The sequence below is a fragment of the Eleginops maclovinus genome, chromosome 4 (genome assembly GCF_036324505.1).
Source record: "Eleginops maclovinus isolate JMC-PN-2008 ecotype Puerto Natales chromosome 4, JC_Emac_rtc_rv5, whole genome shotgun sequence".
Taxonomy (NCBI): domain Eukaryota; kingdom Metazoa; phylum Chordata; class Actinopteri; order Perciformes; family Eleginopidae; genus Eleginops; species Eleginops maclovinus.
Genome location: NC_086352.1, coordinates 31,178,303 through 31,191,357, shown reverse-complemented (window position 1 = coordinate 31,191,357; position 13,055 = coordinate 31,178,303). Strand labels below are relative to the sequence as shown.

General features: G+C 42.2%; 2 protein-coding genes across 2 annotated transcripts in view; both read right to left on the bottom strand.

Moving 5' to 3' along the window:
- Window positions 1-150, bottom strand: part of LOC134863091 (uncharacterized) — a 2,512-nt gene extending 2,362 nt beyond the window's left edge. The window contains exon 1 of the mRNA XM_063881361.1: window positions 138-150. Coding sequence (XP_063737431.1) covers window positions 138-150 — 13 coding nt within the window. The remainder of the gene's footprint in view (window positions 1-137) is intronic.
- A 1,544-nt stretch (window positions 151-1,694) lies between these two features.
- The window catches only part of LOC134863090 (dynein axonemal heavy chain 5-like), a 123,159-nt gene continuing 111,798 nt past the window's right edge, over window positions 1,695-13,055 (bottom strand). The window contains 3 exon segments of the mRNA XM_063881360.1: window positions 1,695-2,662; window positions 3,200-3,421; window positions 3,714-3,922. Coding sequence (XP_063737430.1) covers window positions 2,426-2,662; window positions 3,200-3,421; window positions 3,714-3,922 — 668 coding nt within the window. The 3' untranslated portion in view covers window positions 1,695-2,425.

Genomic DNA, 13,055 nt, shown 5'->3' with positions numbered 1-13,055 from the left:
TTCCTAATTGATTTTCATAGGCATACTGCTGCAGTCTACAGGTTGTCGTGTCTCATCAGAATCTTCTGATACGTTATATTCCTCACTGATGAAGAGCTGTCACATTTACTATAGATTTCATGTCTACAAAGACCTACAGAGACACAACATTACAAAAGAGACACAAAGTGTGTGTCAACAGAAACTCAAAAGACTAAAAAGAGACACAAAACAACCACAGGAAAATAAACGTGTGTTCGTGTGTGTGTGTGTGTGTGTGTGTGTGTGTGTGTGTCAGGCCTGTGCTGCTGCAGCGTATCTCAGACTGCTGTCCACAAAGTTGTGTTTCTTTCTTCAAACTAGGAAATATTATCCTTTTTTATTTTAAAAAGTAAGACTTCATATACAGTATATTCCATCACAATCTGTTAGAGAGTGATAGTTAATAGTGAATACTTTTTACCCCAGATTTCTAAACCATAACTTCCCTTGTTTTAAATGTGTCTTTCAGAGAAAGGAGAGGAGGTGGGAGGAGAGGAGGTGGGAGGGCAAAACTAAGCGTCTTCTTTCACGTGGAAAGGTAAAATCAATTTATCTATTTTATAAAATGTATGAAGTTCACTTGTTCTGTTCACAAGTTTTTCAAGTTTGGAACTATCCTTCACTTTGGTCTGTCATTTGATTTTAGAGAGAGGTGATAACGGGTGAGGAGAGAGGAGAGGGGTGAGACAGTGGAATGGAAACCTTAAGTTTGAACCCTTAAAAAATAGTAAGACTATACATTTGTCTTTCATAGCTGATTTTGTTTTGTAGTGATAAATAATCTATGCATAGATTTCTTAGATTAAACTTCCATCGTTTCCCATTTATCTTTCAGAGAGGAGAGGACAGGAGGTGGGGGGGGAACAATTAACCATTACCTATCACACAAAGAATGTCAAACATTTAATTTGAGTTTAATATAATATCTTTTCTTTTACTTCAAATTCCTTTGTCTTCCATTGGTCTCTCAGAAAGAGGGGGTGACACTGAGCTGGAGCTTCTCATGTGAAAGGTAAATATCAATATCTGCTTTTTGAGTAGAATTCATGTTTTGATGAAAAGGTCCCCTGTGCACCTTTCTTGTCTAAAGATGTTATTTGTATAATGATATGTTATTTTTTACTGAATTAGGAAGATATGTAGAGATGTGAAAGAGGAGGTGGAGGTGCAATATGAAGCGGAAACATTGATAGTGAAAAGATGAATATGAACTCATTTTAGATTAGGAACAATGTTAGTTATTCAACAAAGAAGTGAGAGTTAGCCAGGTATTGAAATTCATATTGAAATGATCGAAGTTGTTGTCATGTAGCTGCTGTGACTTCAGGATCTCTGCTTTGTGAATGTGTGTCTGTGGGTGAATGCCAGTGGCTTTGGATAAAATCGTCTTCTGAATGTAATGTACTGTGATCAAACTGTCAAAGAAACATTTTGAATAAAAACTAAAAACGTCAGGACATGTCTAAGGTTTGCACTTGATAACGTATGTTGGAAAAACATAAAAAAGGCAAATATGTAAATGTTGTTTACCATTGTGTTTTGTATGGAGCTGAAATCTTAAACCATGTTCACGGTGCAAACAAGTTCAGTAAAAATGATTCAATATGAATCATTTTTACATCATAACATTAATGCTCTGGCAATACAGTTTGGTCTGTTAAAGATCTTTTTAAGGATGGGCACTTTATTTATTTTTAACAGTTAAAGAAGGACTTCCCACAGTCATGTTTGTTTCATAATGTGCAGATACATAGTTATGTCAAAACTCACTTCTCTCTAGCAGAGCATCTGGATGGATGAATGCTTGAATATAGATCCGTGTGACAGGGTCTGATGTCTTGGTCCAACAGGAGACTTAAATTACAACTGATCAGATGAGGCTGTGGCATTCTCTTAACACTTGCTAGACGTCTGATACTCGTGATTAAAGGATTATATACTGAGAAATGATAACAGATAATATTGTGCAATTTATTAGCAAATGAAACAGTTTTCATCCTCACTACTGCAGGAAGTAAACAACAAGTAAAACTACATCAGATTACATGTGCCAAAACTAATATATTATTTGGGCACAATTCCTTCTCATTTCACACAAATCACTTATATTTTTATTGAAATTACCAAACCGTTAATAATAAAAAATACTGAATGATGAAGTATTTTCCCATTATGAGTTTGCGTTGAATTTGTTACATCAGCTTATTAAAGTGCATCGAGTTTCTGCTCTTTTGAAATAGTTATTATTTTCTAAAAATAAAACAAAAGATCCATCTTAAACCTGATGATGAGGATTATAGAGGACCAAGTACACTGTATGCGAGTTGTACTGTAGCTCAAAGGCTCAAACTAGTAAATGTGCAAATTTGGTTCTTTAAAGACTACAAACATGGCCGCTGCAGCATCACTTGCAATCGCAGAGCAGCGCGGCTCCTCTCAGGGTCCAGTGCTCGGCGGGCTGCAAGCTCCTCAGCTGCAGGGAGAAGATGAAGTTGAGGTCGGTGCGCCGCGGTTTCTTATAGACCGGACACGAGTACAGGCTGACCGCCCCCCCACCGCCGCCGGGCTGCTGCCTGCTGTCGACCATGTTGGCTGAGCTGATGGCGAAGACGTGAACCACAGGGAGGGGAGTGAAGAGGACCTGAGGGGGCAGCAGAGACAGAATGTATTATTTTATTAGTTTTCACGTTTGATTACTTATTGCTACCATTTCCTATTGCATCGATTTTTCTTATTTAATTGTTTAAAAATAATTGTATTATTTATCATTCAGTCTTTATGTATTGATTTTCAATTTGGTCATTCCATTTAAACTTCTCATTTAATTACATTTGAATTATTGTTAGTAATAATTGTATTATTTATCAGTCGTTAAATTATCATTTACATATTGTTTTCCTATCTGTTTTTACTTGCATCAAAAAATCTATACATTTTATGAATTGTAGTTTTTATTATTTTAGCATGTTTAAATGTTCTTTATTATTTCTTTTATGTGCTTTAGTCTTCATTACATTATTGTTCCTTAAAATGATTTTGCTTTATGTTATTTACTATGACATAATAAATGTATAATAATCAAGGATTATATATCTGTCATCTTATATGAATGGTTTTAAATAATTTGTGGTTTGGTAGAATGTATTGTTTGTGTTTAATATGATATCAATCATCACACCTTGGGCGGGGCCTCGCAGAGTTTAGCGCTGCGACGATCCCACCCTGCCCCATCCAGGAAGAGGCCATGGATGTAGACCCCGCCCACTTCCTCAGAGGGTGGAGCCATCACATCCTCCTTCATCATCTTAGTGACATTGTTGCTAAGGGTGACAGTATCCAAGGCCCAGCCCCTGGTCAGGTTGGAGCGCGTGGTCTCCTGGCGCATGGCGGTCAGAAAACCCTTCGAGGAAAAACACCAAGAGTGACGAGACCGAAGTTAAAATCAGGTTTGTTTCACAAGTTCAACATTACCTTAAAAAAAAGCTGGAATTTAGATATGAAAGACATAAACAACATGTAAAAAACATGCAGATTACATTGTTACCCCTGATACATGAAAACCACTGGCAACTGCACATTGATTTTTTATTATATGTTCATCTTTAGTATCTCCTGTTTGAGAAGCAAGGTTTCTCATGTTTCCTTTACACTATTTCTAAAGTCTTCTCTGCGTCCGAGGACTTTTAGCCAACCTGAGGGTTGAAGAAGCCGGTCAGCCAGAACTGGTGGGGTCTGCCACTGCTGATCCAGCCGCAGAGCTGCAGGTTCCTCTCCAGCAGCTCGCTGAACCAGAAGCCCAGTGTGGCCGACGGCCAGCTGAGCCGCAGCCACAGGCGCGGGACCCGGGCGTCAAACATGCAGTCAAGAGCGTCCCGCAGGTCCTCCGACATGATGATGGTGCCTGCAGAGACACAGACTGTGTGACTATGTTTACATGCAAACAATAACGATAAACACACCTTTAAATAAACCCAAAAATAAATAGTAACAAACAATAATAGTGGTATGTGTGTGTCACATTTTAATACTTGTACTTCCTCTCTATTTGCCCACATGAATCACACTGAAAAACATGTTACTATAATGACTATTCTTTTGCTAATAGTTTCTCTGTGGGGAAGTGGGATGTGTCTGTTTTGCCAAAATCACTATTTCAATAATATTCCATCCATCTTCTCCCGCTTTTCCGTCAGGGTCGCGGAGGTAACAGCTCCAGCAGAGAGCCCCAAACTTCTCGTTCCCTGGCCACATCAACCAGCTCTGACTGGGGGATTCCAAGGTGCTCCCAGGCCAGCGAAGAGATATAATCCTTCCACCTGGTCCTAGGTCTACCCCTCGGTCTCTTCCCAGCTGGACGTGCCTGGAACACCTCCCTAAGGAGGCGCCCAGGTGGCATTCTCATTAGGTGCCGAACCACCTCAACTGGTCATGACCCATCCTTCATGACCATAGGTGAGGGTAGGAACGAAGATGGCCCGGTAGACAGAGAGCTTTGCCTTCTGGCTCAGCTCTCTTTTCATCACAATGGTGCAGTAAAGCGACTGCAGTACCGATCCCGCTGCTCCGATTCTCCAACCCATCTCACGCTCCATTGTTCCCTCACTCGAGAACAAGACCCCAAGATACTTGAACTCCTTCACTTGGGGTAAGGCCTCATTCCCTACCTGGAGTGGAGAGTCCATCGGTTTCCTGCTGATAACTATGGCCTCAGATTTGGAGGTGCAGACCCCCTCCCCCACGACTACGCCTAGAAATCCTGTCCATGAATATCACAAACAGGATTGGTGACAAAGAGCAGTCCTGGCGGAGGCCAACCCTCACCAGAAATCGATCTGACGTACTACCGAGGACCCGGACACAGCTCTCGCTTTGGGAGTACAGAGATTGGATGGCCCTGAGTAGAGACCCCCTCACCCCATCCTCCCGCAGCACCTCCCACATTATCTCCCTGGGAACCCGGTCATACGCCTTCTCCACATCCACAAAGCACATGTAGACCGGATGAGCGTACTCCCAGGCCCCCTCCAGGATCCTTCCAAGAGTAAAAAGCTGGTCCACGTTTCACGACCAGGACGAAATCCGCATTGTTCCTCTTCAATCTGAGGTTCGACAATTGACCGGACCCTCCTTTCCAGCACCTTAGAGTAAACCTTTGCGGGGAGGCTGAGTAGTGTGATGCCTCTGTAATTGGCACACACCCTCTGATCCCCTTTTTAAAAAGAGGAACCACCACCACGGTCTGCCACTCCTTCGGTACTGTTTCTGACTTCCACGCAATGTTGATGAGACGTGTCAACCATGACAGTCCCTCAACACCCAGAGCCTTCAGCATTTCTGGGTGGATCTCATCCACCCCCGGGGCTTTGCCACTGTGGAGCTGTTTGACTACATCAGTGACTTCCCCCCATGAGATTGGAGTTGATCCCCCTTCATACTCCAGCTCCGCCTCTAACATAGAGGGCGTAGTTGTCGGATTCAGGAGCTCCTCAAAGTGTTCCTTCCACCGCCCTAACACCCTATCAGTTGAGGTCAACAGCGCCCCATCCTTACTGTACACAGCTTGGATGGGTCCCTGCTTCCCCCTCCTGAGGTGTCGGACGGTTTTCCAGAACAACTTTGGTGCCGACCGAAAGTCCTTCTCCATGGCTTCTCCGAACTTCTCCCACACCTGCTGCTTTGCCTCGGCCACGGCTGAGGCTGCTGCCCTTCGGGCCCGTCGATGCCTTGCAACTGCATCAGGAGTACCCAGGGATAACATATCCCGGAAGGTCTCCTTCTTCAGTCGGACGGCTTCCCTGACCACCGGTGTCCACCAGGAGGTTCGAGGGTTACCGCCCCTTGAGGCACCTAAGACCTTGAGACCACAGCTCCCCGCCGCAGCTTCGGCAATGGAGGCTTTGAACTCTGGTTCAATGTCCCCAGCCTCCACAGGGATGCCTGAAAAGCTCCGCTGGAGGTCTGAGTTGAAGGCTTACCACACAGCAAAAAGTGATTTTCAAGAAAGGGAAATTTACTTATTTTGGAGAAATTAATCTGGGTCTTTTCTAGTTTGAAGCGCTGATAGAAAAAACATCTTGTTAGTGGACAAAAGCCAAGAACATATATCTTCCTTTTTCTAAGCAAGAATTTGCAGCTTATTTTGAGTTCAAATGATCTAGAAATGAGCTCACATTTTGTGCAACATCTGAGCAACCAGGTTGTCTCCTTATTTTAAGACATATAAATTCTTGAGTTAAGAACAATATTTTCTTAAATCAAGAACACAGTGAGCAATATCAAACAAACATCTTATCATTGATGACTGAAACAATGTTGAGCATTTAACCTACATCAAACGTGGTCTGGTGTTGTATCTATTGATCACTTTGCTGCAACATCTCTTGAGTGTTGATCATATCGCCCAGACATGTGGACTCGAGTCACATGACTTGGACTAGAGTCAGACTCGAGTCATTATTTTAATGACTTCAGACTCGACTTGATAAAATTCGCCATAACTTGCGACTCGACTTGGACTTGAAAACTATTCACTCGAGACTTGAATCGGACTTTGCCTCTTTGACTTGTAATGACTTGACATGTCTCCAGTCAAAAAATAAATTTCCTGATCGTGGACCAAGACACCCCAGAGACTCATTCACTTCTGCGAGAAAAACAAAGAAACAAACTAAAAAAGCGGACGGGCGGGCAGAGCCTACTGGCCGATACCTGAGACATGTTACAGAAGTCGAGCGTCCGGTCTGCATGAGAAACAAAATAGCCTAAATCACACACTTTTCACAGCCAAGATGGTCCTATTTTGCCAAAGTGTACTAGCTTATATCCTGGTCTGATAATGTTCGTAGGCCTGAAGTAAACTATTTTCTCCCTGGTAAATCTGGAGGAACGTCAGTCAGCTTTAGGCTACGTGCGAGTCAGCTATTTCCCCCCTTTTTTCAGTCACGGGTGAAAATACACGTAGGCTACACAGTCAACATAGTAGATTGTATAAACACGTAAAATAGGCTATTTACTAAATTCTAAATGCACAATTCAATGTAGCTTTACGACTATTCTCGTCACCATTTGTTGTAATCATATTCCTTTGGCTTCCTTCATGAGTCGCCACTGGCAGACAGCCTTACGTTGTTTGCAGGAAAATCTGTGGCCTAGTAAATGCCATCAGCCAAATAGGCTAATTACTTATCCTTACAGTGGACGCCGCAATTTGGAAAACACTATATTTGCAGCTGTGCTGAGTAACTTGTAGCTATATCCATTCGTTTCCAATACAGTAGAGATTAGAGTAATATTAGTGCAGGATACCAACGTTTGGCCACTAGATGTCACTCGAGCGTTTTCTATTTCAAATGAATACATGAGTCAACGAAGAACAACGTTAGTCGGCACGCAGAGGAGATGGCATTTGAGGCTGAGTTTGGAGCGCGAGGGGGTATTCCTGCCGCGGTGAAAACCCGTTGGAATTCACAACTCAGACAGGTTAAGGCAGCCCTGCAGTATGACAAAACACAGCTGTGTCAGGTACTGGAAAGCGTGGGGCACAAGGAAATGTCCTTTTCGGCAAGAGAGTGGAATCTGATGACTGAGCTATTGGATATCCTGAAGCCATTTGGGGAGGCAACAGATATGACTCAGGGAGAAAACGTGGTGACCATCAGTTATGTTTTACCCTCGGTTCTATCTCTGAATCATCACTTGGAGAGCCTGAAAACTGAAGTCACATTCCTGAGAGGCCTTGTCAAGGCACTCCAAGCTTCTTTGAAAAAACGATTTCGGGGAATCTTTATCAATGTGAGAATGGACAACAATCAAGACGAAATATCGGCACCCTTTTCTGATCCAGTCTACCTTAAAGCGGCTGCTTTGGATCCCCTCTTCTCTCTTCAGTGGGTGGAGCCCCATGTGATGGTCACGCCGGATGTCAAGGAGGAAGTGGCTGATAAAGTGAAGGGTAAGCCTGTGGTTTAGGGATGTATAACTGTAACTGATATGATGGCACCTTGTTCCATGAATTATAACATTTGCTCTTCAATATCTATCTCAAATGTTTTTCAGATCTTATTTTAAAGGATGCTGCTGAGTTCCATCGGGCTGGGGCGATTGTGGAGGAAGAACGTGAAGATGATTCCACTGGTCAAGAGCAGGGCCTGTTTGCAGCATACCGCAAAAGGCCCAAGAAGGATTTTGTTGACAGTCCTGCACTTCAGCTAAGTCACTATCTGGACAGATGTGAAGGACAGAATGCTCTACTCTTTTGGGCAACGAATAAGAGTAACCTTCCATCATTGTTCCCTGTGGCCATGAGGGTCTTAGCTGTTCCTGCTTCCAGCGCTCCAGTAGAGCGTGTGTTCAGCCATGGGGGCATTATAATGCGTCCCCATCGCTCGCAGATGTCGGACACACTGCTATCCAGTTTAATTTTTTGCAAATGCAATTCTTCATCTTGATCTCTCTCTGTATGTCTCTCTCTTTCTCTCTAATGTTGTTGATGGTCAACCAGCCCTTCCTGATCACCTGAAAGCAAACGGCATGGCACGAGTGAGAACACACACACACACACACACACACACACACAACCAGATCAGATGAGAACACACACACACACACACACACACACACACACACACACACACACACAACACGAACACACTCACATACAGTACACAAATAACTAAGATTAGGGAGGTGTACTCTGTCTCTCTCTCTGTCTGTCTGTCTCTCAAGCGCCTACCCCCAGCACCTTTCATTGTGTGTAGTCATGCTGCTTAATTGTTATGCAGATTAAACATTGTTTTATTGAAATATTAGGTTTCTTTGTGATTTAAGCAAAATGTTGACCTACTGTAACTGGCATCCACTGAAGCATCAATGCCAGTTACATGCATCCACACAGTCCATGCCTCACTAGTCAAGGCGCTTTACCAACTTTAGGATGACAGTGGTGCCTTCCGTGCTCATACATTTCTAACCCACCATTCACACACAATACTTTGAAGGTCTTTGGGCGCATGCGTATATACAGATATATAAAATATATGCATAGTTTAATCTGTATGTATAAAAAAATACTGAAGATTAGGTTGATATGTTGAAATTGTGTGATCGTTAGTCTGATAATGGCATTATTAAGTGAAGAGTACATGATGACTTGTTCAGGACTCGAAGAAGCTTGGGACTTGGACTTGGACTCGACTTGGCTTTGGTGTTACTTGGACTTGGACTCGACTTGCCCTTCTCTGTCTTTACTTGGGACTTGACTTGGACTTGACTGCTGAGACTTGGGACTTACTTGGGACTTGCCTAACAGTGACTTGGTCCCACCTCTGATATCTCCTATCTCAGAACCATGCTCATTTTCAAATGAAATGGCAATTCTGTATCTCTTTTGCAATATATGCAACCAATGTTTTCTCCTTATTTGCAATGCATTGCAACAATGCATTTTGTTATCAAAACAAATGTGTTATCAAAATTAATGTCATTGTCCATGGTCAAATAATAAATAAAGCATTTATCTAACATACTTGAACTTACAGTGCCAATACAATAAAGTGAAATCAATATCAAGGAGGAATGCCACGTACATTTGACTATTATTTGGATTACCTACTTTCCCCCTTCCGGTGGGAAACCATTTGGTACATTCCACCTGTTTGGTTTTTTTGAAGAGAGAAGAAAAGTACGGAGCCCCAGATATGACATGCTCTCCTTGAAAAGCAAATACATCCCGACATGGATGTAGGTAATGTCCGGCCACAGGTCTAGATTGTCTTTGAACTCTGTTTTGTGAATTTCATATGGGTCTACTCCAGAAATATAGTCCAATTTTCCTCTATACCTATTTTCTGCTGCTTTGTTTACCAGGGTTTGTAAATACCCTGGCAGCATGCCTTTCCTTGTTGTCATTTTGGCTATAGGCTACCTGACTGTCTGGCTATCCCAATGGGCTGCCCTCTGAGTTCGGAGCCTGCTTGTCCTCTGAGTTCGTCTTGACAACGGTTGTTAAGGGGGTTGGAACCGGTCTATTGTTGATAGCATATTGGCTGTGATCATAGATGACTTTATTTATGATCATCACGTAATTTTAATAAGACAATACGGACAAGGTTTTAGCTATATGTCACATTTACTGAGCTCTACTTGAAAAGTGTCTTACTGATGTCTGTGCAGGGCAGCAGCTCCGATGTGTTTACCACCGCACATTGCACAACAGAACGCCGTGTAGTAGGCCTAGGCTATAGTATGGCTACGAAGTTTGTAAGTCGGGTGAGACGGTAGCTAACGTTACCCGTTGTAATAAAGTATTAAACACAAACCTAATTAGCCTAAATAACTGTAGGGCATATCAAGAAGACAGGACAAGAAAACAGACACTCACCTTGGGCATCACGACACCTAGGCTTCTACTGGCGCTCGATTTGCTCACGCAGCTGTCCAGTGCACGTTATACCTATTTCGTGGCCACGAATTACTATTTCGTGGGAACGAATTACTATTTCGTGGCCACGAATTACTATTTCGTGGGAACGAATTAATATTTCGTGGCCACGAATTACTATTTCGTGGGAACGAATTAATATTTCGTGGCCACAACTTATTTTATTTTTTTCCCATGTCATATCTGGGGCTCCGTAGAAAAGTGACCAAGACAAATTTATTTATTGCCACTAAATGTATCTGACATGGAATATTTCGATGATGTTACGATTGCCACGCTCAGAGGTAATGTTGTTTAATTCATTTTTCACTTCAATATGAAATAGCTAAGCTATTTCAATCGGCTAGTTCATCAAGTTCATGCTAAGGCACTAGTTAGCATAGATAGGTATCGCTAACTAGCATAGATATCAAAGCCTGTCTTATTAGACACTCTCTGTAGATATTGAGGTTAACCAGAGAAATTTAAACAGGCTCTGGGTTAACTAGTAGGCTATTTACTTGCTGGTAATAGATGGCACACTCTAGACCTCTTCACAAGAAACTAGTGTTTGTGTTTGTGCTTTATACTCAACAGCATCTAATATCGACGAGGATATGCTGCATACACTATCTAGAGATGACATTAGGGATCTCTTTCCTGGTCCGGAGCACTTTCTTCGACGAAAAGCTCAAAATCCACATGGAGGACCATGTAAGAAGCACTACAGTAGCTAACTAGTAACACTAGCACTAAACCACTGGAGGGCACGCCAGCTTTTCTCTCACCTAGGGTCTCACATGCCTTTAAGTCTTTTGCAAACTTAAGCTGGACTAACAAATTATTGTGCAGAATAAAGGTTATCATTATTGATATTATACTACAATAATCGTTATTATGCTTTTACATGATTATTATACTTCTGTTATACAATATAGGTGTTATCTTGTATACCATCAACTAGGTCAGATTTATTGTCATTTGCTTCCAAATTTCTGCCAGCTGCTCAATTCTACACCTGCAACTTGTTTAGTAACAATTGATGGCCCTTTAGTTAATTTGATTAAAGAAGTACTCCAGTATTACTCTGTATTCAGCTGCATGTGATGTTTTTGAAATATCATAACTAATATGATTAACCAGTCACAAGATTAGTTTACTCTGGTAGCCTACAATATCTTGGATATTCATTTAGTGCTGAATTTGTTAATGTTTGAATATCTTCACTGATGTTCTCATTTTATTATTTACAGGTGGATGAGGGCCCCTCTGCTATGGCTAGGTCATCAACGGCTCCATATGATGTGGCGTCTCCCAGCAATCTTTTAAAATTCTCTGGCATGGAGTATGTTATTTTCACTGACAGTGAGCTGGAGAAGGTGAGACGTTCATATTTTGAGAAGCAGAGGCTGGGAAAAGAACAAGAGGTCACTTTGTCGAAGGAGCTTTACTGCCGCCCCATCCGTAACACAATGACAAACATGATAGCCATTGCCCGAGCATCTGAGGACTCCCGTTATCCAACAAGATATGAAGTCACCTCCACGGCTAAGCACCTAGTGGAGTATTACCCAATGATAAAGGAGAAGTCATCGGAGAGTGTGGGTATTTACAAATTGTTGTCATTATAGTTTTAGAGGATGAAAATGGCGTTGCTTTGCCTGTCTAAATGAGATGTATATCTTTACAGGAAGATGTGTCAAAGAGACTCATGAAGAGACTTTCAAACATTAAAAGTCCTGTGAAATCCAAAGTTCCACTTGCCTAGAAGCAACGCCCAGATGGGGATGCTGATGAGAGTCTTGGCTCTCCCCCAAGTGATTGTGATTCCATCACTTCAACAGTCATCTACGAAACATCACCCAGGACGAGTACCCCGAAAAGGGACAACCAAGTATCCCGACCGAGGGACAGCGAAGATGAGTCATTCACACTCACAGGTATTTTACATTTGACTTGCATGTCAAACTATTAGACTAAGTGGGTTTCAGGTAATATAGTTAAAGTGGTAGGTTGCATTGTATTGTACTACAGTCTGACTGCATTGCAGTCTTTTGTTTCCTTGATTTTCAACCAGTATGCCATCAGAGGTCATTAGCTGTAACGTGAGAAATTATCCAGTGACCAATGACCATTAGTCCCATAAAATAATCTACACTACTGGTCAAAAATGTATGATCACCTTGAATTCTCTTGTTATCAATGGAAACACACATAAGAGTATCCTTCAGGAAATGCATCAAACAGTTGTAAACAGTACATGACGACATTAGAATGGAAATTGTGACTTTGTACTCCAGTCTCGGCCTTCACCAAAAAAGCCACCTTTTGCAGCAATTACAGCCAGGCAGATCTCTGGTCCCAACCCTCACGCTGCCTCCACCGTGCTTGACAGATGACGTGAAGTATCTGTCTAACATCTGAGTTGGTAAAACAGGATTTGTATAGTGTGAAAAGAAGTCTTGAAGAAGGAAGGCTACCATACATACCCATTCCATGTTATATACTCTGTGCCAGTTTGATCTATTTCCTGTCCCCTAATCAAATGCTGTCCACAGTATATGGCATGGCGAGAGTAAGGTAGCCTTTCTTCTTCAAGACCACTTTTCACTCTTTA